This window comes from Marmota flaviventris (assembly GCF_047511675.1).
Source record: "Marmota flaviventris isolate mMarFla1 chromosome 17 unlocalized genomic scaffold, mMarFla1.hap1 SUPER_17_unloc_1, whole genome shotgun sequence".
Classification (NCBI taxonomy): Eukaryota; Metazoa; Chordata; class Mammalia; order Rodentia; family Sciuridae; genus Marmota; species Marmota flaviventris.
In genome coordinates, this window is record NW_027287693.1 from 153,615 (window position 1) to 181,480 (window position 27,866).

The 27,866-nt window shown below is 43.4% G+C and overlaps 3 protein-coding genes across 3 annotated transcripts in view; 2 read left to right on the top strand and 1 right to left on the bottom strand.

The window, feature by feature from the left end:
- The window catches only part of LOC114082774 (E3 ubiquitin-protein ligase rififylin), a 786,130-nt gene that overhangs the window by 72,380 nt on the left and 685,884 nt on the right, over positions 1–27,866 (bottom strand). The gene's annotated exons all lie outside the window — the stretch shown is intronic.
- Positions 1,006–2,839, top strand: LOC139703698 (C-C motif chemokine 2-like). The gene is made up of 3 exons (XM_071607157.1): positions 1,006–1,148; positions 1,877–1,994; positions 2,361–2,839. Exons 1-3 carry the CDS (start codon positions 1,073–1,075, stop codon positions 2,575–2,577), a joined length of 411 nt encoding a protein of 136 aa, XP_071463258.1. The 5' UTR covers positions 1,006–1,072; the 3' UTR covers positions 2,578–2,839.
- LOC114082777 (C-C motif chemokine 7-like) lies at positions 14,521–15,994 on the top strand. The gene is made up of 3 exons (XM_027923866.1): positions 14,521–14,596; positions 15,359–15,473; positions 15,895–15,994. The coding sequence occupies exons 1-3, from the start codon at positions 14,521–14,523 to the stop codon at positions 15,992–15,994; spliced, it is 291 nt and encodes a 96-aa protein (XP_027779667.1).

Genomic DNA, 27,866 nt, shown 5'->3' on the forward strand with positions numbered 1-27,866 from the left:
CCACATGAACCATAGGCTCCTTGCTCATAGTGACTTAACCACAAAAGGGATGCTTCTCAAACTGCCCATTAGCTGTCTACTGATTTGGAAGAGGCTGAGCACAGAGAGGGGAGCCAGATGCACAGTCCCGCAGCCAGTTGGACAACCTGAGCATGTTTCCTTCCAGAAGTGTGCCGCTCTGACGACAGCACAGCCCCTGGGGCTGAGCTGCCTGGGGACCTTGGGCAGGTTGCAAAGATAACCCTTCTGGGACTCAGTTGCCTGAGTGATAAAACGGGAATTAATAGGACCTGCTTGCAGTCACAGGAGAATTTAAAGACTTTGTTCAGGGCTTGGAATATTCCTGGCATGGTGTAAGCACTGTATGATTATGACATGGAAATAACTTCTGCAGCACAACCTGATTTGTATGGCTTCTGCCAAGTCTGAAATCTCACAACCCTTAGAATTCAGTTCCATGTTGATGGCACCCTACAGTTCTATTAGGCATCTTTTATGCCTGCACCCTGCATTTTAAAAAGCAAATGAATTTATTTAATAGCACTGTTGAGGAGCCCACCAAGGCTTTTGGGCAATTTCCTGGCTCCAAGACCCCTTGGACTGTGGCCTGAAGGTAGGCTGGGGCTAAGAAGGGACAGGTCTCTCATCTCCCTGGTCATCTCTGTTTCCCTACTTTCTTCCTTTTTCTTCAGAGGAAGCAGAATAGTTAAGAATAACCCACTTGGTTCATGTCTGTGGTTAGTCCCCTTTACTGTCCGCTGCCCCTCCTGTCCTCGCTTCCTTTGGTCTCAGCAGATGGAAAAAGTGCCAAGTTCTAACCCACAAGTGTCCCTCTTCCACTTCCTGGAAATCTCCCAGGGTATTGTTCTTGCTCAGCAGATTCAAGATTCCACTGCATCATTCATTGAGAATAAGCTGCCCTGGGCCAAGCCTCCTGGCTGGCTCCACCCTCTTGACTCTCCATAAAAGGCAGAGACAGAGCCATCCAAAGAGCAGAGAGCTGAGAACAACTCAGAAACCTCCAACTCCCAGGCTGAAGCTCGCTCTCTCTCTCTCTCTCTCATCCTCCACCATGAAGGTCTCCGCAGCTCTTCTGTGCCTGATGCTCACAGTAGCCGCCTTCAGCACCCACGTGCTTGCTCAGCCAGGTAAGGCCCTGCCCCTCCGCCCTGAAACATATCACCCCATCTCTGGGTCATCATGCCCAGTACATCCCAGAGGGTACCCATCGCCTCACCTTAAGCAGCTGCTTTTCTAAGATCAGGCAACTCAGAGAAGGCCAGGAGTGAGCCCAATCACACAGCTGCTCCTGGGCAGAGCCTGGGCTAGAATCCCAGCTCTGGACCAACTCCAGCTCCTTCCAGGACTCGAGCTCTGGAAACATGCCCCTGGGAAGTTACTGCCTCAGCTGCTGTCAGTAGTCCCGGGTGATCAAAGAGAAGATTTCCCCACCTGGTCTGTGCTTCATCCAGCCCAACTTCCACAGACAGAGGCTCTGCAGAGGTAGTGGATATCAGGGAAGCTCATTGCCAGGCATAGATTTTTTGAAGCCCACCAAGCCCATTGATAAGGCCTCCAGTTATTATTATTATTATTATTTTTTGGTCCTGATAATTTGAATTATTAGACCATTACATTAGATTCCCTTTCTTCTCTCCATTACCAGTATGGCATACCCATTTTGCAGCATAGGAAACCGAGTCAACATGTCTAAGATCATATTCTAGCTCTGACATATAGGCAGAAGTATTGGGATTTAGTGGTTTCCGCTTCTCCTGCTATCCCCTTTCCTTCTCCTCATAACTTTTTCCTGCTCTAAGGTCAGAAGTACCTAACCCATCCTAAAAACGCCTTTTCCGTGTGGTTTATTTTTCAGATGCAGTTAATTCCCCAGTCACCTGCTGCTATACACTCACCAGCAAGAAAATCCCCATGAAAAGGCTGATGAGCTATAGGAGAGTCACCAGCAGCAAGTGTCCCAAAGAAGCTGTGATGTAAGTTGAGCGTGTCTTCTCTCTCTGGTCCAGAGCTTTCTCAGGGAGCAAAGGGTCATCCTCATGAACTTGGAGAGTTACACTCTCTGATCCAATGTCCAGTGGTTCCCAATAGAAAGGAGGGGAAAAATGACCCCTAACATCACTCTCTATTGTGAGAGCGCTCACTCAGACCATCCCTGTTTCATTAGCCTGGGTTCCAACGCTTCCCCTGGGAAATCCAGAGGATCCTGATCTCACTCCTGGCCTTCTCTGGAGTTGCTCCGACCACCTGCCTTCCTCCCCTAGCCACCTTGGTAGCCCCTCGATGCAGAATTGCTGAAACAGCGGAGCCACTTCATCTAACCGGGTCCTCTCTCTCCACAGCTTCACCACCGTCCTGAACAAAGAAATCTGTGCTGATCCCCTACAGAAGTGGGTTGAGGACTACGTTGCCAAAATGGACCAGAAAACTGAACGGAACCAGAACCCGACTAGTCTAGGCACTGCAACACCTGTGAACGCTAACTTCACCACCCAAGAACCTGTAGCTAACTTATCTGCCACTAGCTCTCCCTCCACAAACCCTAACACTAGTATATGATCTTTGTTTATTGGTATGAAACACGATGCCTTAAGTAATGTTAATCTTATTTAAGTTATTGATGTTTTAATTTTATTTTCTGTGAGTAATGGTATTTCTTTAGATTCAGAAACTTGGACATGTGGTTTTTCCTTTTGTGAACCCCAATTCCTCACCTGGTATGTTTGTGAAGGTCCTGGCAAAGATCATGAATGCAAGAACATGATGTTTGAAATCCCAAGGCAGTGTTAAAGATATTATTATGGAAATTATTATTATATAACTATGGAATAAAAATGTATATTTTTGTATAAAACCTGGCTTTTGGTATTTTCTTGAGGGAAATCACAAAGCTGAGCATATGCATTTGGTGGTAAGGTGGGGCGTGGTCCTAGAGGTAGAGCTGATGTTTTGAAGGAATGGGGATGTGGGTCAGCCCTGGCCTTTTCTACTGGGTGGACCCATCTGAGTGTCTATAGACGAATCTTTAAAACAAGGCCCAATCAGGTACTCCAGTATCATTGCTCTAGTCTCCAACATCAGTGATCCTAGCAACTTACCTGCTTAGCAAATCCCCAATCTCATTACTTTTCTCACGTCCCCTGCCCTTGCCCAAGCCCTTCTTATAATATATTACAACCGCCCTTAACTTTGCTATGTGACTCCCATCTGTACCACCCCCCAATACCTGGAATAGTTCAGACAATGCAGACACTGGGGGATGGCTAGCAATAAGCTGGTTAGATTAAGTTTCCCCAGAAAGGAGAAGACAAATTTATTCTTGATAACTGGTTACTGGTTTTTAAAATTTTTTTTCTGGAAAACTTATAGGGGGGCTGGGATATAGCTCAGTTGGTAGAGTGCTTGCCTTGAATGCACAAGGTCCTGGGTTCAATCCCCAGCACTACCCCCACCCCTCCAAAAAAAACTTTAGGATCATTAAGAAAAATAAAAAGACAAGTCAGAGCAAATAGCAGGAGGTAGAGACATTGATGACCTGTACATCAAAGAGGGAGAAAAGCAATCAGATGACAGTGGGGGTCCATGCCTAGGTGAAGTGCTACCAAGTTTAGAAAGGAAGGTTGAATGAAAGGTTTCGAATGTTCAGGTGGGGACTGCCCCACTTTACAGTTCAGAAGGGAAAGTTGAAAATCTTCAGTCCAGTGAGGAGGAATGTGCCATGTTTAGCGGTTCAGAGGTGAGTTTCAGAAAATGGAACTTATGGACTTCAGGCCGACATGAAGACGTAGGGAGAAGTGAGAGGCTACAGTGTGGTCCAGCAGGAGACAGCCTGAATGTGGAGGCTGCCCTTCAGCCTGGAGGAGAGTGAGTGAGGCGGGGTGAAATGCTCAGGGTTTAGATAGAGGAGAGGGACCTGGGACGCAGGCTGGGGAGGCATCCTCTGCAACCCCCATTTTAAGGGAGCAGCCTTCCTGAAACCAGAATGCACTTCTGTCCATCACCATCTCCATCCCAACCCCAGGAGCCTGGGAACATCCATTTGAATGGATGAATCTTCTCCTCCTAAATATCTACCTGTATTCCCTGGAATAGCATTTGACTCAGTATAGGGTATCTGATCCACTTGGGCACTCAGACATCTCCCACTAGGGAAAGCAAGCCTCTTACTCCAGTGAAAAAACGGCACGGTATTACCTTCTCAAGCAGGTAGTGTGCATTTGGTAGCATCACGTTCTGGGGAGAACTCTGGCTGGAAAGGACTCTCAGATTCCAATTCCAGGATAGATATTGGCTCGTTGTCACTTAGGAGTAGTTGGGTACTCTAAGTCTCTGTCAACAAAATCAGGATGAAAATGTGTTACAAACAGAAACTCATGGGTACCTAGGTTCTCTTCTATATTTGGAAATATAGCTCTTGGGGAAAAAAAAAAAAAACTTCCATTTTTCTCAGCTGAAGCTGGAGAGGAAGAAAGGGATTGTATTTCTACGTCCCTGAACCAAACCAGGGTCCCTGATTCAGGCTGAGGGATTCCTTCAGGGCCTTAAGTGCCTTGATACATCCATCAGTCAGCAGGCAATATATTGGCAACTATGAAATTCATTAACCGTCATTCCAGATCCAACAGCCTTCCCTGCCTCTCTTCCATCCCTCCCGTCCACAGTCTTGCCCATCAGAAATGAAATCTCAAATCGCAGGGATGCTAAGAGGCCAAAGAGGGCATGGAATACAAACAAGTGAGACCTTACCACATAGCTTACAGAGGACCAGGTCCTCTGAGGCCGAGTGTCTAGGAGGTAAAGGGAAGAGGGATCCACAGGTTAAACTTCCAAGATAATCCGCTCACATGGCTACATTGTTTTTGCAAGTCATGCATATTCATTTTCAGAAACTCTCGAATCCTTTTTTCCCCCCTAGCCAAACATGGACTTCCTCTCTCCTTGCATGATGAAACTGAGCACAAAGCACAAAGCACTGGCAATTGCGGCCCCTTTAGGAAGGAATGCATTCAGCTCTGGCTGCTGCCAATGTCCATTCCCAGAAGTTTAGGCGTTTTCTGTCATGCTGAGAATTCTTCCAGCCTACGTCCACTGCCCACTTTCAAAGCTGTGTTCACATTTTTAAGCATTGGTTAACGTAGCACCTTTTCCCAGGTTCTAAATTCTGTATTAGTTTCTTACTACTGCTGTACGGAATTACCATGGACTTAATGGCTTAAAACAATACATCTAGACCTGAAGTCAAAAATCTGGAATGAATCAGTAGGGCTGCATTTCCCTGAAGAATTTGGGGAGGGGAGGAGTCTTCTGATCTTTAGCAATTTTTAGAAGTTGCCTGCATTCTTTCTTTGTGGTCTCTTCCTATATCTTCAACCCACCTGTCCCTTTCTTCTCTCTCTCTCTCTCTCTCTCTCTCTCCTTTGCTTCTGTAATCACATTTTATTTCTCACTTTCCTGCCTTCATCTTATCAGGACCTCTGTGGTCATACTGGGTCCATCTAGATAATCCAGGAGACCCTCCCCATCTCAAGATCCTTAAACTAACCTATAAAATTTCTTTTGCCATGTTAGGTGAAAATATGCACAGCTTTCCAGAGATTAGATTTGGATGTAGGCATTTGGGGAAGCGGGTTGTTCTTCAGACTACCCACACCTGGAACCTGGCAAAGATTTATAACAGATAGCATGGCACTGTGATCTGGCTTTGAGATCTGGATCTGGTTTGCTGATGACTTTGCCAGATAAGTTTTGTGCACGTCACCTTTCACCCGTGCCTGTGAAGGTTAGGGACTTGTTTTGTGCATCAAATGACTCTTACGTAGCCTGTGCATCCAAATCATCTGAGTTCCTTTCAAAATATCAGTACATTCCCAAAGATTCTGATTTAGGATGTTAGAATGGAAGGAGGCTCACCTTCCCACTGGTATGTTTTATGAATTCTCCAGAAGACCCTGGTGCAGAGAGGAGTCTGGGCTCCATCCTCCTTGCACCCTCATTCAGGCTACTGGCTGCAGCTCCGATCATCAGACTGAGAACACCTAGGTTTGAAATACCTGGGTTTTCATAGTGTCCTTTGCTCTGACCTAGACTTGGCCAATTCACAATCAGGAAGCGAAAGGGCATAGAGAGAGTCCAATAATAAACTCAGGATCTTGGAGAGTTTGAAATACTAAGGGTTTCACCATCTCAAGCAGTTAGATGGATTTTTAATTTTTGATTTCTCAAATTTTTACATAATACCTAAGAAGTGCATATATTTAGGGGACCTCGAGTGATGTTTGATTGTGTGCATTGTGTAAGTTCAAATCAGGGTAAACGTGTCTATTTCCTCCATTATCATTTTTTATGGAAAAAACGTTCAAAATTCTTCTAAGCTTTAAAAAAGTCCTTATATACAGTATATTATCCTTATCTGCAGTCACCTTACTGCAATAGTATACTCGAACTTCTTTCTTCTATCTAAAACTGTACATGTTAATCAACCTCTCCCCATATTCTTACCCTCTACTCTCTCCAGCTTTTGATAACCACCACACTATACTCTCAGCTTCTGTGAATCAACTTTTATAGATTTCACATAGGAGTAAGATCATGCAGAACTTGTTTTTCTGTGCCTGCCTTATTTCATGAAAGATAACAACCTCTAGTTCCCGTCATGTTGTTAAAAATGACAGGATTTAGTCCTTTGTGTGGCTAAATAATATTCCACTGGGTTTATATAATATGCTTTCTTTATTCATTCACCCTTTTGATGGACACTTACATCATTTCTATTTCTTGGCTACTGTGAATATGCTGCAATAAACGTGGGAGTAAAGCTATATCTTCAACAGACGAATTTCACTTCCTTTGGATATTTTCCCAGTATTGGAATAGATGAATCATATAGAAGTTCTATTTTTAATTTTTGGAGGAACCCCTTACTATTTTCCACAACAGCTGTATTAATTTACATTCCCTCTACAAAGGTTCCCTTTTCTCCATATATCCTTACTGGCATTTATTATCTTTTGCCTTTTTTAATAACAACCCTTGTAATCAAAGTGAGGTAACATCTCATTGTGGTTTTGATATGCATTTCTCTGGTGATTACTAATGTCAAACATTTTTTTCATAACCTGTTAGCCATTTGGATGTCTTCCTTTGAAAAATGTCCATTTAGATTTCTTTTTTTTTTTTCATGGTAATCTTTTTTATTTCTTTTTCTTTTCTTTTTTTTTTAATATTTCTTATCCATTGTTGCATGGGATTATTTGTTTTTCTATTGGATTTTTTGTGTGTTCCTTACATATTCTTGTCATTAACTCTGCCAGAGGCACAGTTTGCAAACATTATCTCCTGTCCTCTGGGCTGTCTCTTCATTCTATTGATTGTTTACTGTGTAGAAGATTTTAGTTTGATGAGATCTCAGTTGCCTATTTTTGTTTTTGTTACTTGTGTTTTTAGGGATCCTATCCATAAACCCCTGGCCCGTTCCAATGTCCTGAAATATTTTCCATTTTCTTCTAGCAGTTTCTTAGTTTTGCTCTCACATTTAGGTCTTTAATCCATTTCAAGTTGGTTTTGTGTATGGTGAGACAGAGCGAGGAAAACAGTTTCATTCTTCTGGATGTATATATCCAATTGCTCCAGGATTAAGTACCGATGACTAACTTTTCTTCCATGCCTGTTCTTGGCACCTTTGTTGAAAATCAGTTGGCTATAGGTGCAGGGAGATGGAATTGTTTTAAAAAAATCTTTGAAAAATAAAGCATCCATTGAGCCTTTCAGGGGGCTTAAGGAAGAGAATAGCTTAAAAATGTAGCAATCTCATGCAAATCTGGGATCCTCAGCTGAAAAGAGAGTCCTGGACTGAGTGTGGAGGAAGCAGAGAGATCCACCAAGAATACTTACGGAGAGCGATGGCACTCAGCTCTACTAGTAAATCAGAAAAGTACAGGTAGTTGTTTGAAGGAATTATGTTGCCAAGAAAATTAGGAGCCAAGACTGAAAAGGCTTTGGCTATCCTATCCCTAGAAGGACATTTTAATCTTCCATGAGCAACAAATGATGACAGCCACTAAAGAGGGCAGCTCCACCAATTTCCATTTCCAGTGTGACTAAGGAGCTACTGTACTGGGAGTGATCTCGCCCACCATCTCCCTAGCAATGTACCAGAACTGCTGTAGCTCAGATCCTGCCATGTTTCTTCCAGTCTTTCCTTTCCCAGTGAAGGTTGAAGGAAATGGAGTTGATAACTCCCCCACCAAGACCGTGTGTGCCCTGGGAGGAGGGAGGGAGAGAGTTGCCAAAACTTTGAACCTTTCAATCATCTCCTAGTGACAATCCCTCCTCCTAAGGATTGCTATCTTGGATTGAAAGGAGATAACCTTTCAATCAAATTCACTCCCAAAGACAGTGAAACTACACACCAATCTTGTCCCCATGTCAATAAAATGACCCCAGGAGGTCAGATAAGGACTGGACTCTGAACCCTGAACCCTCCATCCCTGCCCTATAAAAACACTGTCTCACTGATGTGTTCAGTAAAAACCGTGCCCAGGAAAAACAAGTTCCAGAAGTTTTCTATCTTTTACCTATGTCCTCTTAAAGGTCTTCAAAGACTAAGACACTCCCCCAGTGTAACCAATATAAACCCATACCTCCCCTGTAATCAGTGCTATTTTCTACCCAGAAAGTGAGCCTACCCGATGCCTGACTCTGAGGCTGAATAAAAGGCCTAGCTGATCCATGAAGTCTGTTCTTGTCCCAGCTATTTGTACTTTCATTATGGTTTTGGTCATTTTTGCTTACAAATGTCTCTATTGTTATTGCCTTTTTATTCTATGCTATGCTTATGGGAGGGTCAGAAAAAAGGTAAATTGTTCATTTTTTAGAGGTACCCATCAATCCTTTATTGGAGACTATAAAATTCACTTCTGCAAGATTCCATTCTCTTTTTCTAACTTTTCAATTTTTAAAACATTGTGGTAAACCAAACATAAAATTTAACATATTCACCATTTTTAAAATATTTATATTTTAGTCGTAGTCAGACACAATACCTCTATTTAATTAATTAATTTATTTATTTATTTTGATGTGGTGCCGAGGATCGAACCCAGGGCCTCACCCGTGCAAGATGAGTGCTCTGAGCCCCATATCAACCATTTTAAGTATAGTTTAATAGTGTTGACATTAATGTACTTAACATCGTGTGCAAGAGATCTCTAGAAACTTTCCATCCTGCAAAACTGAAACTCTGTACTCGGGGGAAAAAACTCTCCATTTCCCTCTCTGCCCAGTTCTGGTGACCAACATTTTATTGGCTTTCTCCGTAAATTTAACAACTTTAGATACCCCAGTTAAGGGAATTGGACAGTGTACATCTTTTTGTGACTGGCTTATTTCTCTTGGGACAGTGTCCTCCAGGTTCATCCACGTTGTATCATGTCACTTTCTTTTGTTTCTCAGGTGAATGATGTTCCATTATTCCATTATATGAATACACCTCACTTTGTTTGTTCATTCATCCAAAAATAGACATTTGGGGTGCTTGCCCTTCTTGGCTATTGTGCATAACACTATTATGAACAAGAGTAAACAAATATCTCCTCCAGAGTCTGTTTTCAATTCTTTTATATAAATACCCAGAAGTGGGATTGCTGAATCTTATGGTAATCCTATTTTTAACTTTTTGAGGAACTTCCATTCTGTTTTCCAGACTGGATACACCATTTTGCACTCCTACAACCTGAGCACAAGCATTTCAGTTTCTCCACATGTTTGCCCACATTTGTTATTTTCTGTCTTTTTGATATTAGCATCCTAATGGAGGTGATGGTATAACTCACAATAGTTTAGATTTGCATGCTTCTAATGATTAATGATGCTGAATAATTTCCCATATGCCTATTAGCCATTGGCATATCATCCTTGAAAAAATGTCTATTGAAATCCTTTGCCCACTTTTCAAATCTTGTTATTGAACTTTTTGTTGTTGGTTTATGGATGTTCTTTTTTCTATTTTGAATGTTAACTCCTTATCAGTTGTATGTTATGTGAGCACATTCCCTCATTCCATAGGTTAACGTTTCACACTTGATTGTATCCTCTTATGAGTAGAAGTTTTTAAGTTTGATGTGGTCCCATGTGTCTGTTTTTGCTCTTGTTGACAGAATATCTCGTGTCAGATTCAATAAATCATTATGATATATATAATGTCATGAAGATTTTCTCCTATGCTTTCTTCTAGGTGATTTATAGTTTGAGGTCTTGCATTTAGGTCTTTGATGTGTTGTGAGTTAAATGTGGCATATAGTATAAGAAAAAGGTCCAATTTCATTCTTTTGCATGTTGATGCCTGCTTTCCCCAGCACCACTTGTTGGGGAGACTGTCTTTTTTCCATCGAGTGATTTCGACAGCCTTGTTAAAGATCTCTTGACTGTAGACATAAAATTATATTTCTGGGATCTCTATTCTATTCTGTTGATCTATATGTCTGTATTTATGCCAATAACACATTTTTTTTATCTCGTTAGCTTTGTAATGTGTTTTGAAGTGAGGACGTATGAGACCTTCAGGTTTATTCTTTTATGAGATTTGATTTTGGCTACTTGGGGTCTCTTGATATTACATATCAATTTTAGGATTCATTTTTGTTTTTCTGACAAAAATGCCATTGAGATTTTGATAGAAATTGTAGACCATTTTGGAGAGCATTGCCATCTCAACACTGAGTCTTCTAATCCACAGATATGGGATGTCTTTCCATTTACTTATGTCTTCTTTAATTTACCTCAAAAACTCCTTGTCTTTTTTTTTTATTCAAGTCTTTCACCTTTTGGATAAACTCATGTCTAAGTACTTAATTGTTTTTATGCTATTGTAAAGTGAATGTTTATTAATTTCCTTTTCAGATTGCTTATTATTAATGTATAGAAATGCAACTTATTTTTGTGTGTTGACTTATTTTATTCCTTTTCTAATTCCCCCAGGTGTACAGATGCATCATTAATTTGATATCATTTTCCTTTTTTTAATGTTAGCATTTATAACTACAAATTTCCCCTTTAGCATTGCTTTCTGGGCAACCCATAAGTTTCAATATGTTGTGTTTTTGATGTTTTATTCTGAACAAATTTTAGAGTTACAGAAAAGTTGCAAAAATAATACAGAAGATTTCTTCTGTTCAGAAGATTTCTTTCTTCACTCACCATCCTCTAATGTTATCATCCTATTGTCTTCATATCTTGGAAGTTTTTCTGTGTCTGGTCCACATACCTTCTTTAGAATGGGATCCATCCTGAAGGGCAACTTCATCTGGGCTATGCCATTCTTATGATTAAGAGCAGAAGAAACCATGGTAAAACCATGAGATGACTATTAACTTCTGCTCAGAGATGGATATGTGGCTTCTGCTCACATCTAACTAGCCAAAGCTATTATACTGGTGGCACACAGATGGTGTTCTTGCTGGCCTGAGTGACCAGATTCCAATGAGGACCAGAACGTTTCTCATTTTGGGTTCTTCCCCAAGATTTCCAGGACTTCCTCTGCCTCTGAAATGCCAATCTCTTTTTTTTAAAAAAATACTTATTTAGTTGTATATGAACACACAGTATCTTTATTTATTTTTATGTGGTGCTGAGGATTGAACCCAGTACCTCACACATGTGAGGCAAGCACTTTACCACTGAGCTACAGCCTCAGCCTCTGCCAATCTCTTTTTCTATTCAGCATGGTATTTCCTGGAATCTGATCCCCACTTCACTGTTCAAATTTTGAAGAAACAGCCAGATTTAGGAGCAACATATTTGGGAAGCTGTCAGTGTCTCTCTGAGTCCCTACCCAATATTTCGTTGTCTAGTACCCTTTCTTCTTTTCTAATATGAATAATTAATAATAATTCTTTTCTAATATGAATAATACACTTACTGAGAACCGTGTTCTGGTTATTTCCAATGCATTTTTTTTTACATATTCACTCATTTATTCCTTACAATAACTCAGAAATGAAAGTACTTTTATTATCTCTATTTTCGGAGATGTGGCAACTGGTTTACAGAGAATAAGGGCTGTCTATGGTTACTGCTAAGTGATTATTGGGAAGTGACACGGGTAGTCATTCCCTGAGACATGTCCTCAATTGCCTCTCCTGGAACTGGACAGCAAAAGCCTTTGTCTGACTCCCCTTACTCCCCTAGACATCCTGGTCTTTGTACAAATAAGTCTAGAACAATGTGTTCCGAAGGAGGCTACATGCCATCAAATTCATAACTGGCTAATGTGGGGCCCGGATGGGACCACTCCCTGCGTCTGTGCTCATGGCAGACACTGCAGTCACTCACACACCTTGAACTCAGACCCAAAGCCACTCTCTTCAAGACCTCTGTCTGGGATCCCCCTCTAAAAGGGAAGGGAATGCGGACATCCGTGATATCATGCATGAGCTCAGGAGACATCGTGCTAAATGAAATAAGCCAGTCACAGAAGACAAATTCTCCAAGATTCCACTTATGTGAGATGCTCAAAATGGTCTAACTCATAGAAGCAGAAAACAAAATAGGTTACCAGGAGCCAGATGGAGGGGGAGAGGGAGAGTCATTGTTTAATTCAAAATTTGGGGAAAAAAAGAAAAAAAGCTGGTAGAGTTAGCAGCAGAAAGCAATGTCATAGAGGTAAATATAAACTTGATGTCCAACAAAAGCCAGAATAAAAGCCTGATATTTCTCTTAAGTCAGTGTTCAAGGTTAGAGGATGGTCTGAGCCCTCCCACTGAAGTTCTCCTCTCTTGCATCCCGTGGCCATCATGCAGGGTCCAGTCACAGGTGTGAAGAGGCCATGCATGGCCTCCTGAATGGTCAAACCTCCATTCATGAATATTGTCAGCAATCAGTCAGTGATCTTGTGATGTGTGTTTCTAAGGGAAGTACTGCGAGATGAGGAAGGAGACTATGGCTTTCAAAATGTATTCTTTATATCCCTGAGATATATAGGTGGGGAGGGAGACACGGAATCTCCCATTTCTGCTTCAAATTGATGGTGTGCTTGGATGTCATTCATTCATTTGACCTCCCTGGATTCTTTCACTTGAAAAGATATTTTCATACAGATATTTTGAAGACCACAGCATTCTAAGACCCTGATGTGCCATGAAATTCTGATAGCCTAGAAAACATACAAAGGTTTTATTTTACTTCTATTTGTTTGTCTATTCATCCTAGGGATTGATCCCAGGGCCTTATACACATTAAGCACACGCTCTACCACTGGGATATACCCACAGCTCTAGATACTGGGCAGTTCCCCTACCCCCTCCCCATTTCCCTTTGCTCTGAGTCCTTCTTACCATCCCTTGCATCCCTTCCAGAAAGACCTAGAGCTCACTGTCATGAGCCTTTCTTGTTGCATTGCAGATGGGATTAATATCTCTACCTGCTCTTCATTTAAAACATGTCTAAAAGTTATTTTACGCTCTCTCATTAAAAGGTGTGGTCTATGTACCCTAATCTTGCAGTGGGGAGCCTTAAACCATTATGTAAAATATCCAAGCATGTGGATAAAGGAGGAGTGGGAAGCGAGGGAGCTAAAGGACTGCATCTGATACAACCACCAGCTGTTAATGTCCTTCCAGACCAGACAGTGAACACTGAATAAAAGCTTCGTGCTGACCCCAGCCTTAGCCAACATCTAACTGCAAAGACACCAAGCACCTTAAGCAAGTGCTGCCGAGCTGAGACCGGTCAACCCCTCGAAGTTGAGAGCAAAATGACTGACGGTTTCTGTTGTAAGTCACTATCTTCAGACGCTCCGTGGCAGAGTCGTGGATTGCTAGATAGACACTACAATTTCAGGCACTATTCTCCAATGCAAACTGCATTCTGTTTTTCCGCTCAGGTTCTGTTATTCTCTTTTCCTCTGAGATGTAGAAAGCCATCAAGACTTTGAGTGAAAAGTGTTTAAGTTCATGCTGGAATCCAGCCAAAGTTGGAACGCCTCTTTCTAGACTCCAGAGTCCCAGGGATGCTGACTAAAATGAAGAAATGTGGGAATCTCTGTCATTTTTCTTGATTTCGGCACCCAAGTGCTTTGCTCAGCCAGACAAGGTATGATTTCTTCCTTCCTGTTTCTACAGAAACTGTTTCATTTCAAAGAAGCTGAGCTTATGAGAATAGGTGTAAATCGCATACCCTGGTCTGCCTGGGCACAGCCCCCACCTGACCCCCCTCTCCCAGTCTTGGATGGAAACAGACCAACCCCCGTCCCTAAACCCATACTTTCATCTCCCAGGTCCCAGCATCACCCCAGGGCAGCATGCTGGCCCCCTGATATATTACACCATCCTGTGTAATTCATTCTGTGATTCATTCTGAATGACAAAGCTCTCTCTCCACGCCCCTTCCTTTATACTCCATGTCTGCTTCCTATAAAAGGCAGAGACAGAGCCATCCGAAGAGCAGAGAGCCGAGAACAACTCAGAAACTTCCAACTCCCAGGCTGAAGCTCTCTCTCTCATCCTCACCATGAAGGTCTCTGCAGCTCTTCTGTGCCTGATGCTCACAGTAGCCGCCTTCTGCATTCCCACGCTTGCTCAGCCAGGTAAGACCCTGCCCCCTCCACCCTGAAACACATCACCCCATCTCTGGGACATCATGCCCAGTACATCCCAGAGGGTACCCATTGTCTCACCTTAGCAGCTGCTTTTCTAAGATCAGGCAACTCAGAGAAGGCCAGGAGTGAGCCCAATCACACAGCTGCTGCTGGGCAGAGCCTGAGCTAGATTCCCAGCTCTGGACCAACTCCAGCTCCTTCCAGGACTCGAGCTCTGGAAACATGCCCAGAGCTACTGCCCAGAGTTACTGCCCAGGGGCTGTCAGTAATCCTGGGTGATCCAAAGAGAGGGGCCTCCTGGTGGTGGCCTGCAGGGTATTTCCAGATACAGGGGAGGCAGGAAGGAGACCCAGAACCTGGTCTGTGCATCCCCCAGCCCAGCTTCCAGAGACAGAGGCCCTGCAGAGATGGCTGGTATCCCAGAAGCTCACCTGCAGGCACAGATTTCTCAGAGCCTAAGTTATGAGTCCCCTTACTACAAGGGATTGGCTTATTATCTCAGCTCCTCCCAGCAACAACCATAGTGTTCGTCAGTTTCTCTTGTCCCTGTCAGTTGGTGAGGACCTGTTCCCGTTTCATAGCCCATGACATGGAGAGCGTTTACAGGATACCTCAGACACATCCGACTTGGGATGGGCAGTTTCTATTCTCAACTTTTCCCTTCCCACTGACTCCTTCCTACTATCCCTTGCATCACTTCCAGAATGACCCAGCACTCACTGTCCTGAGCCTTTTCCTGTTGCATTGCAGATGGGATCAACATCTCCACCTGCTGCTATGAAACCCGGAAAAAGAAGATCTCCTTGCAGAAACTGAAGAGTTACACCAGGATCACCAGCAGCAACTGTCCCAGGGAAGCTGTGATGTGAGTGGCCTCTGATCAACCACCTTCAACCCTGAGCCCTAAGTCCTTCCCTGGGGCGGCGGGGAGGAGCGTTATCCAACTGAGTTGGAGCCAAACACTCAGATGCTTAGAGCATCTCCCACAGAATCTCAGAACTTTCCCAGTGGAAAAGGGGAGTCCCACCAAGGAAAGTGACTTCCACTACCTGCTCCCTTTCCAGGCTTCAGTTCAGAGCTTGGTCCCTTTATCCAGACAAGGGGGTTTCTTCTGGGTCCACAAAAGCAGCTGCTGCCACCTCTCCCCACTGCAGGCCCTTCCTCTGCCTTCCACCTCCTCCATCCCAGGGCAATCCCCTCCACCTGGAGCTCAGGGGCCAGACAGGTTAGGTATCCAGTGGGTTCCTCAGGGTGACCCATCTGATGGAGCCCTTTCTCCCCCACAGCTTCAAGACCAAACTGAACAAGGAGATCTGTGCTGACTCCAATCAGCAGTGGGTCAAGGACGCCATCAAACACCTGGACAAGAAAACCCAAGACCCTTGAACGGCTTATGCCTGAACAGAAACCAGGCTGGGACTGGAGGAGCAACTCATCTGCATCCTCTGCCCTTTTTTTTTTTGTTTTTGTTTTGAGAATTGCTCTGAGATTAATTTATTCCAGTTCTAAGGAAGGGCTGCGAGTTGTGGTGTAATGAGGTGGATCATATTTTTTTTTCCTAAGTCGTGTTTTCAAAGTTATTAATATTTTAATTTAATCTGTCATGGATGTTGGTGTGTTTTGAATGTAAACCTGCCTTGCTGCAAGTATCATGAAGGACCTCGCAAGAATCAATGCAAAGATTTTATTTAAAATTTTTGTGATAATGAAATCGTAACGTTATTACAAAAATGGAATATTTTTGTGGGTATCACTTTCGCATTTTCACATAAAATATATTTTTGTATAAAACCTGACTTTGACGGCTTATTAAGGAATAAAGTTAAGCTGGAGAGACTGATGGGGTGGCAAAGAGGAGGGTATGGTTGCCAAGGGTGGGGCTTGGGCTGTGAAAGAAAAAAGAATAGGTAGCCTCAGGGCTTTCCCCTGGGGACATGTCATCCACAAGATGACTGGTACAAGAGAGTCTGGCAGGCTGGGGCCAGGCTAAGACAACTCCACAGCTCCATCTGACACCCTTCAGCTTTAGCTGTTGGCTTAGACGCCTTTCTTCCTTTCTCAAGTTGTTGCTTTTCTCTCCATCACAAAAGTATCTCCCCTCATTTACTGCATCAGACTCCTGGCAGGCTGGTTGTCCACTTGTATTCAATCACCCAATCCAGACTATCACAAACATCACTTGCACTGAGAAATCCCTTCTGCATCTGGAGCCAGGTATCTTAAAAAAAAAAAAAAAGTTTCCATCTCTACAGATTAGGGAGAAGCAGGAGGGAGGTGACCCTGCACCCCAACAGATAGCACTGACAAATCCTTGACAGCTTGCAACAGAGGTTCTTGGAGACAGGGTTTTCAGGAACAGAGGGATTCCATGATTAGACGGGTTGCACCACTAATGTGCCTAGTAAACTTGGGAAAGTTACTTACCTGACTGGGCCCATAGAGATTGCAGTAGATGGATGGCTCTCTTATGGACCTCAACATCACTTAGACACTTGGAAAAATACAAATGTGCAGCACCATCACCAAAGATTCTGATACGGAGTGCTGGGTGAGGAAGGTGCTGCTTTTTATTAAGATCTTTGTCATGTCTGGGGGCCACTCTGAAGTTGCCTTATTTTCTCTCTATTGGATTAATGTACTCTCTGGACTTGCCCACTGACTTAGACAAAGAAGTGTGCCTTTTTGTTACGATTTGGATATGAGATTTCCCCCAAATCTCATATGTAAAACAATGCAAGAAAGTTTTAAAGGAAATATGATTGGGTTATGAGAGCTTTAACCTAATCACTGCATTACTCCACTGACATAGATTAACTGGGTGGTAACTCTAGATAGGTAGGGTGAATCCGGAGGAGGTGGTGCATGGGGGTTTGTGTCTTTAATGTACATATTTTGTCCCTGGAAAGTGCAGCTCTCTCTCTCTCTCTGCTTCCCAATTCCTGAGCTGCTCTCCTCCTTCACACCATCTGCCCTGATGTTCTGCCTCACTCAGACACAGAGAGCAATGGAGTTGGCTTTCTATGGACTGAGACCTCTGAAACCTGTAAGTGCCATACAAACTTTTCCTCCTATAAAATCATTCTTGACAGGTCTTTTGGTCACCGCTGCAAAAATTCCCATTAAATCATTTTTCCCTGCCTTTTGCTTGACCTTTCCCACCTGCTAGACGAGGTGGTTAGGCACGCACCAATCCTAAGGTAATAGTGAATGTAAATGCCCGACATCCGTGGGCTCTCACACGTTCTCCAACATGATGAAATACTTGGGAATTAATCTAATGATGGATGTGAAGCACCTCACAATGAGAATTTGAGAACACTGAAGAAGACGAAGACAACCTTAGAAGATGGAAAGACCTCCCATGTTCTTGGACAGGCAGAATGAATATTATCAACATGGCCACACTACCAAAAGCGTTATATAGATTTAATGCAAAACCCACCAAAATACCAACAGCATTTTTCACAGAACTAGACAAAGCAGTTCTAAAATTCATTTGGAAAAATAAGAGACCCAGAGCAGTGAAAGCAATACTGAGCAAAAAGAGTCTTTTTTTTTTTTTTTTAAGAAAGAGACTTTTTATTAGCATCGTTACAGGCAGCGTGTCGCGTGTGAGCTGACCCTCGGTGTGCAACCCACCGTCTTGCTGGAGACATCACAATACCTGATCTGAAATTACTGCAGAGATACAGTAACAAAAACAGCAGGGAACTAGCACTAAAACAGGCTTAGAGACCAACAGAATAGAATAGGAGACACAGAGACAAACCCACATGTATACAGTTATCTGATACTAGACAAAGTTGCCAAAAACATACATTGGAGAAAAGGTATCCTCTTCAACCACTGGTGCTAGGAAAACTGGAAATCCATAGGTAGCAGAATGAAATTTAACCCTTCTCTCACACCCTGCATAAAACTCAAATCAAAGTAGATCAAAGAACTATGCATTAGACCAGAAACCCTGCACCTGCTGTAAGAAAACGTAGGCCCAATGCTCCAACATGTTGACACAGGAACCAACTTTCTTAACCAGACTTCTAAAGTGCCAGAATTGAACCCCAAAGCAGCAAGTGGGATAGAATCAAATTTAAAAGCTCCTGCACAGCAAATTAAGAGTGTGAAAACAGAGCCTACAGAATGGGAGATGATCTCTGCCACCTGCCCCTCAGAAAGTGCATTAATATGCAGAATATAAAAAGAACTAAAAAATATTAACATCAAAAAAGGCCAAATAACCCCAATTAATAAATGGGCAAAGGAATTAAACAGACCCTTCTCAAAAGAGGAACTACAAATGGCCAAAAAATGCATTAAAAAAATTCAATGTCTCTAGCAATTAGGGGGAAAAAAACTACATTGGAATGTCATTTCACTCTGGTCAGAATGGCAATTATCAAGAATATAAATAATTGGGGCTGGGGTTGTGGCTCAGTGGAAGAGCCCAGCACCTAGCATGTTTCGGGTGTTGGGGTCCATCCTCAGCACCAAATAAAAATAAAATAAAGGTTTTGTGTCCAACTACAACTAAAAAAAAATTTTAATAAAAAAGAATATAAATAATAATATGTATTGGCAAGAATGTGGAATAGAAGGTACACTCATATGTTGTTGGTGGGACTGAAAATTAGTGCAACCACTCTGAAAAGCAGTATGGAGATTCCTCAAAAAGCTAGAAATGGAATACCATATGACCCAGCTATCCCACTCCTGGTATATATATCACAAAGATTTAAAATTAGTATACTACAGGGATATAGCCACATCAGTATTTATAGTAGCACAATTTACAACAGCCAAGCTATGTAACTAACCTAGGTGTCCGTCAACAGATGAATGGATTTTAAAAATGTGGTATATGTACACAATAGAGTATTATTCGGCCATAAAGAAGAAAAAAAAATATGGCATTTGCCAAAAATGGATGGAACTGGAGACTATTATGCTAAATGAAACAAGCCAGACCTAGAAAGTCAAAGGTTGAATGTGTTCTCTGATATGGGGAGGCTAGTTCAAAATAAGGGGTGGAGGATAAAAGGAAAGGGAAAGGGAGAATTCCATCAAAATAGAAAAAAAAGTTCCATGGAATAATGCAAGGGGATTGAGGGGGAGGGAAGTGGGATGGAACAGGGAAGAACAGCGGAATGAACCTGACCTAACTTTCCTATGCTCATATATTAATATACCACAGTGAGTCTCACCATTATGTACACCCACAAGACACTGTTAAAAACTAAGTAAATAATAGAAAAATCAGAAGAGGGAAGGGAACGGAGAAGGGAGGAGGGGAGAGAAAGGGGAAGTTCTGGGGACTGAGAGCAAACTTTATTTCATGCTTTTATAATCATGTCAAAATGAATCCCAATGTTATGTATGACTAAAAAGAACCAATGAAAAATAAAAATTAAAATCCTGGCACAGCAGCACTCGCCTGTAATCCCAGTGACTCGGGAAGCTGAGGCAGGAGGATCACAAGTTCAAAGCCAGCCTCAGCAACTTAACGAGACCTTAAGCAATGTAGCAAGATCCTGCCTCAAGATAAAAAAACATATGTGCAATCATACATGTACCTAGGGTAATGATGTCCATCTCATTCCACCATCTTTCCTGCCCCCATGCTCCCTTCCTACCCTCCTTCCCCTTTGCCCAATCAAAGTTCCTCCATTCTTCTCATCCCTTCCCCCTCCCACCCCGTTATGGATCAGCATCCACTTATCAAAGAACATTCGGCCTTTGGGTTTTGGGGATTGGCTTTCTTCACTTAGCATTATATTTTCCAACTCCATCCATTTGCCTACAAATGCCATAATTTTATTCTATTTTAATGCGGATTAATAGTCCATTGTGTATATATACCACAGTTTCTTTTTCCCTTCATCTATTGAAAGGCATCTAGGTTGCTTCCACAGTTTAGCTATTGTGAATTGAGCTGACGCTGCGCTACATCGTGTACAACCATAGAAATGTAAAGTTGGGCTGCAATTGCATACAATGAATCAAAATTCATTCTGCTGTCATAGATTCCTATTTAAGATAAATAAATCAATTTAAAAAAATTAAAAGGGTTGGGGATGTGGCTCAATGGTTAAGCACCCCCTGGGTTCAATCCCCAGTACCAAAATAATAATAATAAAAGTAATAACAAATTAAATTTTAAGACATTAAAATTTTAAAAATTGCATTTACTTGGGAGTCCACATGACTTAATTATATCCAATCAATTGGGTGAGCATCTAAATGATGTAAGACACTTCCACATCTAGTCCCTACAACAAGTTACATTTCCAGCCTTCTCTCCCCCCATCACGATAGCCTTGGGAGAAATGTTCCATGAAGTCCAGCTTCCAGGTGGAAGCAGTCCATCTCTCTGGGGACAGCCACCAGGTCTACCTTGAACCGTGACAAGAGAAAAGAACATTGGTGGTGTGAAGCTGCTGAAGATGGGAGCCTCGCTTAATCCTGAACAACAGGGGACCTGGGACCACGGTCACGTGCTGCCATGAAAACCCTGACTAGACATCGGACTGCAGGCCGTGAGGAAGCTGACTTCTCAGGTTGAAAAGATGAAGGTTCATGTTACAAACTGTCAAAGCTGTCAGGTCCTGTCTGCTAAAACTCTAGCTGCAGAGAGGAATTTGAAAATATATATTAATAGTATGTTGGTTGTTTATGTCTGAATTTGTCAAGGCCATAGGAGAAGAGCTCAGAGGAAAAAAAAAATCTCTTGTTCTTGAAATAGAAAAAGGGGGTGGGGAGAGAGAATAACATCTACAAATTCAAGGTCTTAACACTGTTGGAAAAGCAATCTGTGTCTTGGTTCCAAACATTAAGAGGAAGATATCCAAGAATTTTTTGAAATTCAGCAATACAAGTCCAGAAAAAAAAAGTGATGTTTCAAGCCTAACAGCCTCATTCAGGAGAGAGAGAGAGAGAGAGAGAGAGAGAGAGAGAGAGAGAGAGAGAGAGAGAGAACAGAACGCAGAGAAGTAATTTGAGAAGTACATCTGGTAAGAAACTTGAACTGTGACAGATGGCATAATATACACATAGAGGTGACTGGGTACAAACAGATGAGAAACCTGTTAGGTATTAAGAGAATAATCCTGAAACCACAAGTGAGCCTGGACCAAAAAAAAAAAAAAAGGCATTGACAATTCAAAATGAAAATCAACTCCAAGCTCAGCGAGCAGTCCTCAGAGGCTGCAGAGCCCCCTAGAGGAGCAGGTTCTCTTCCGCACACTTCAGAGGCACCCAAGGGGAAGAATGGGAAATGAGGGGGGCCTCCACAGGGCAAGCAGGGAGTCAGGATCAAAAAGACAGAGAGCTTCCCCAGAAAGGGGAACCAAGCCTAGTGGAAGCGGGGGAGGACTTTTATAACATCTGCCTGAGGGTCACAGGATTGGTACAGAGTTCAACCCCACCCCCACCGCCCACCCCAGGGATGGCCCTGGTTGCAAGTACTCTGGCCTTTGAAAACAAGCTGCATTCGATATAAATAACCTGTCCCTTTAGTACCCAGGTCACCGGACAAGGTGGGTCCATATCCTCATCCAAAAGCCTCCGAGAAGAAATCCCATAGACTTAGGTTGATTTAATGAGTCCATGGGAGTTTGGTCATCTCTCTTTTGAGTGGGTCAATTGTGTTCTCCATGCCTAAGAGGTGAGCCGAGGACAGACTGCGATAGAAACTGTTTGTCCTCACCAGGTGCTCATGTGCTTCCTCTTCATTCCTCGGGGGTCCCTGGCAGTCACAGCGAAGTCATGTGATGAGCTTACGTCAAGGGCATATAGGCAGAAGTGACCTGACTGCTTCCACACCTGGCTCTTTAGAATTTCCTACACAGTGACCAAGCCGCTCTTCTCTTGCCTGGGTGAACTTGGAGGCCACACATTCCAAGTGACCGCTGGAGTTTATGCACTCTGAGCCTCTGAGCCCCCCCTGGGGAGAGCGCACTTGTGACAAGCTGCTTTAGCAACATCTGGCTGTAACACGCTCATAAAACAGATGTGCTGCCTCGAGCCCACTGAGACTGTTGCTGCTGTTCCGGAGGGGTCAGCCAGCTTTCCCGTGACCTATTTCCAGCGAAATAGCTACAGCCCTGTGTGCCTCCACGCCCACCTTTGTGCAGGAGAGTGGAGTCCATAGCTGTGAAAGGATCGTGAGATGGTGTTACAGTAAGAATATTTCAAATAAACAAGCCCCAAGGCAACCCTGGGAAGCAGGCTCCGCTTTCATAAATGATTTCACAGAAGAGGAAGAGACTTAACTTCTCTGAGTTTCTGTATACTCCTTTTAGAAATGGACTTACTTGGGTGTTTCCTGGGAGGATAAAATAAGCCAATTCTTGTGAAAACAAAGTACTACAGAGTCTTGCATGTGCTGTGTAGGTTAGTGTTCTTGGTGACAACTTGCTATTTGCTGGACACATTCATAGGAGTCTTAGACTAATGTAGAGTTATGGGGTAATTTCTTCCAAAAGGGACGAGAAACTGCAGACATGGCCTCTGTGACCTTTGAGATAGACAGAAGTCAGATCTTACTGGGTCTGGTTTTGCCCCAAGGAAAAACAGAGGTGAGAGTCACATACAGTAAAAGTGTCACAAGACACAGTCAAAAGGCAGAGGCTCCGAAAAAAGCTCTGCCCAAACACATGAAGTAGGCTTCAGGACTCTGACTCTGGTCCCCCGACCTGGGCTTTTTACTCTTTTGTGGTTGTTGTTTCGAAGAGAGTGTTGGGATAAACGTCTGTGTCTCTTCCAAGTCTGTCTTTGGCTTTATCATAGCACAGGAAATTGAGAGCAGTACGAATCAAAGCCAGGAGCCCCAATTCCTGGCACCCTTTCCTGCTAATCTCCCACCATTCCCTGAAAAGCTCTCACGCCAAGATTTTGCTTTCTCCGTGGGGGACGCATATCTCAGAGTGGGTCCTGACCAAGGCCTGATATTCATCAGACACCAAATCTGAGGAGTGAGAGGTAGGTTCATCTCAGGTCACTGCTGAATGAGAAGCCTCCTGGAAGGAGACAGATAAGAACAGCAGCTCAAGCGGCCCCGAGGTTAGAGACAGCCTGGCTACTAGAGGGAGCAGCTGCTGGTGAACTTGGGTGCGTTGAGAGTGACCCACCAAGTTTCTGGAATTCAGATGAAAACTTAGGGAGAATAATACAAATATAGGAAGTCACTCACTGATAGGATCTTCTCAGCTCCCAGATGAGCTATGGAATTATTCCTACGAAAGCCACATAATACTTAACCCACGTCAGCCAAGAACCTCTGAGGGTCAAGAAACTTCCAAATTTATATTAATGACACAATTTCTGATACCTCCCTCGTGTCTCCCAAATGTGCAACTCGTTCATTCCTGGAAACCATCCCTACGAGCATACGTCTTTACTTGGAGGCAATAGGAAGTTTGGAGAACATATGGAGAAAGCCATCTGCCTACACTCTCAGTCTCTTTCTAGTACCCCCGACCCTCCCCATCTGCCCCATCTCCTAATAATAAAAACTGTTAACTTCCGATTACTCGGTACCTACAGAGATTTGGTCGCTTTTCTAAGTTGTGTGTGTGTGTGTGTGTGTGTGTGTGTGTATAAACTCATTAGATTCACATGACAGCCCTCCAAGTTAGGAAAGTTTATTATCCCCATCTTAACCTGGCAGTGTGTGGATAGGTGTGGTGACCGTGGCCTCCAAGCTTGTCAGAGGCAGGGCCATCACCCAAACTCAGGCATCTTGGATTCACTGTCTCCACTAGACTATCCCATTTGGAACTGAGTAACAAAGAAGTAGGGAAGGCCAAGTGTTCTGGCCTCGACTTGATCCCTTTGTAGGGAATTGCATTCCAGTTATTCTAGATGGGTGCTTAGAAAACTTGTAAGCCACTAAGGGGACTCTCTAAATCCTGTGCCCATGACAGAAATAACCAGTGAACTGCAATACCATCCTCTATTAACTCAAGGCAAGTTCTCGGAACCCTTCTTAACACACCTATCTGTGCAACATTTACCCATCAATCAATTGCATACTGGGGTGTGTGGGAAAAGCCAGAAAACAGCCAGGCAGGGCCTCCAACCAGTATTCAAGCTGTAATTACTGCAATTGCCTCAATAAAGACTATACCCCTCCTTGCACCCTCTCCTACTTGGTTATACACAATGTTATACACAATGCAGTATGTATAGGTTCTTGTGTTCCTTGTTTCTTTGATGTCTTCAAGCCATCAGACTTCTTGTCTGCAATGCATGCTCAGGGAGTGAGAGTAAACTAGGAGTAAACTTTTCCAATTGGGTTCCTTGAATCTTTGGGGTATGAGGGCACAGGGGCCACCTCCTCTGCTGCAAACAGACCCACTACACGATAGTATATTTGATATATAGAAGTTTGTCTTGATTTCATTTGGAAAAGGGCTTTATCAGCTAAGTGAATCATTTTAAAAGGCACCAGCAGTCAAAATCAATAGGAATGATCTTGTTCTGATGGTCCTTAACACTAAACCCCAAGGCATTAGGATTCTATAACCACTGGATTAAGTCACAGGGGTGAAGTTCTCTTGTGCTATCCTCCCTGGGTCATGCAGACCCAGCAAAGCTAAGTTCTGCTGAGCAATTGCTCATTTGCAAATGAGTGAGCACCCTGCAAAAGTTTGAGGGTCCCTTCCTGTCTTCCCGAACTCTGAAGATCATAAGGTGAACACAGGGACCAAGGGGCATTCTTAAATCCACTGCTTTTCCATGCTGTTAGTTTCTTTGCTCTCCTGCAGATGTGGAATAATATTTCATAATCACATACGCCCTTCCTTCTCAATCCTCATGAAAACAGGTGCCAAATCCCACCCACAAATTTGCTTCCTTCTATCTTGCAATTTTCTCAAGAGCCAGAGTGTGGTCAGCTGTTGAGAATCTTCCCTTCAACATGACTTGACTCTGACCCCGTGTAGGCAAGGGCTTCTCTGGAAGCTCCCACCCACTCTGCTCCCTATAAAAGCAGGCAGAACAGCCACAAGAGCAGAGAGGCTGAGACCAACCCCGACACCTCCACCTCTCACACCAAAGCCCTCACTCTTGCACCACCATGAAGGTCTCTGCAGTGCTTCTGTGCCTGATGCTCACAGCAACCATCCTCAGGATGCTGGTGCTTGCTCAGCCAGGTAAGCCCCCTCTTTCCCTCCAGGAAAGCTATGCACCTCTAGAACCATCAGGTCAGCAAGAATCGTCAGAGACTCCCTGCAAATTCTGCATTTTAAACATGGGAAAACAGGTCTCTGAGCAGATAAGAACTCCCAGCCCCAAATCCAGTCCATGGAAGAGCCAGAACTGGCAGTCTTGCCACTGAGGCAAGTTCCCATGCTCTTTCTTTGTAGTGAGCATTGACGGATGCTGGGTGCATCCCTGACCAGCTGTCCTCACAGGATTTGGTGTGGCATGGTGGGCATTTTTGATAGTAGTAAAGGGGGATAAATCTGTTGATTCAAGCCTAGAAGTTTTGCTAGACTCCAAGACAGCTTTCAGAAACATGGGTTAGAAGGGGGTGAGGTCCCAGGGCACCCTCTCAAGGTGATTCATTTTGAATCTGCTTGGGGAGCATATCTAGATGTTTGGGCCATAACTCATCTTCCCATCCTCTGAAGAAGTATTAGTGTATTAGTTTCAATAAGCTCATGCATGCCGCAGTAACAAACAATCCTGATTATCCATGGCCTAATACAATTAATTCACTCAAAAAGGGTCAATTTCTCATTTATAACCAAATGTCGGTAATGCATGGGCTCAGGATTCTAACTACATCCTCAGGACCCTAAACCAGTTAAGGTGATGAAGAAGAAAAGCTCTTAAGGAGCTTCAGTGGCAATACATGTCTGCTTAGAAATGACACAGGTCCCTCCATCTTCTCCCTTATTGGTCAAAACTAGTAATGGCTCCAACCCCAAAAGAGTGATCAAGAAGTGTCAGTCTCTCCTGAGTCCAGAAAGCAGAGAACTGAGAATATTTGCAGGACATTCTTGTGACCATCACAAAGCCAGGTGGCTTCTCATCAGGAAAGAGTGGGAACTTAGCACCTTGATCAAGTTTTTCTGTATTCTTGGCAGAGGTGATAGGTTCCCACCATATGGAGGGATCTGTGTCAAGGTAGAGGCAGAACCTTTCACGGTGAATGAAGGAGCCTCCACCTCTTCCACGTCCTCACTTTCTCCTAACTTCTTTCTGTCTCTACAAAGTCATGCTTGAAAATCCTCACTTACCATGAGTGGCTCATTCTTTCTGTTTTTCTTTCCCTCTTCTCAAATTCAGCTTCTGTCCCCACTACCTGCTGCTTTGCCGTGGCAAACAAGAAGTTCTCCATTCAGCGCCTGGAGAGCTACAGAAAGATCACCGGCAGCAAGTGTCCCCAGAAAGCCGTGATGTGAGTAGAATGAGCTCACCCTCCCCCAGACCAAAACTCCTGCCCAGGGCACTGAGTCAAGAAGAACTGCGTCAGAATTCCTTGGAGTCACAGGCTCAGTTTGTAATCTAATCCATGAATTTTCCCAACAGAAAACATTCACCCTCCATTCCCTGCACGGGAGCTTGTTCAGGGTAGACTTGGTCCTTGGAGTAAGAGAAAAGATGGTTTTACGGGGCCTTCAAGGGCAGCAGCCTACCCCAGAGTCCCATCCTTCCTCTGCCCCCTTTTGTTCTTCCACAACTACCCCTTTAGCAAATAACCCAGCAACCCCATTAGCAAAAAGATCCGTTAACAGATGATCCCAGAGGGTGCAGAATTCAATGGGCAGAGATTCAAGTTCAAGGAGAATCGTTCTAATTTCTTCCTCCCTTCCCATAGCTTCAAGACCAAACAGGACAAGGAGTTCTGTGCTGACCCCAAGCAGAAGTGGGTCAAGGACGCCATCAAGTACCTGGACCAAAAACTCCAAACTCTGACGCCACAGTAATCACCAATTTGGAGACTAAACCAGAGACTGAGACGAAATTCAGAGATGGAGAAATGCTGGATTCAGCTTCCCTTCCTATGATGCATTCTGAAATAATCTCATTATCATACTCAAAGGAATGGGTCTTATTATGTAATTAAAAACATATTATATTTAAGTTATTGGAATTTTTTTAATGTATCTTCTATGAATGTTTAAGAATGAATATGTCATTTTTTAAATGTAAAGCTCTGAGCAGATCCCTCACCCTCTGTGAGCCCCAGCTAGTTCCCCTGTGAGGGTGAACAATGAGACTCCTCTCCTGCCTACCTCCCTGGAATCTTGTA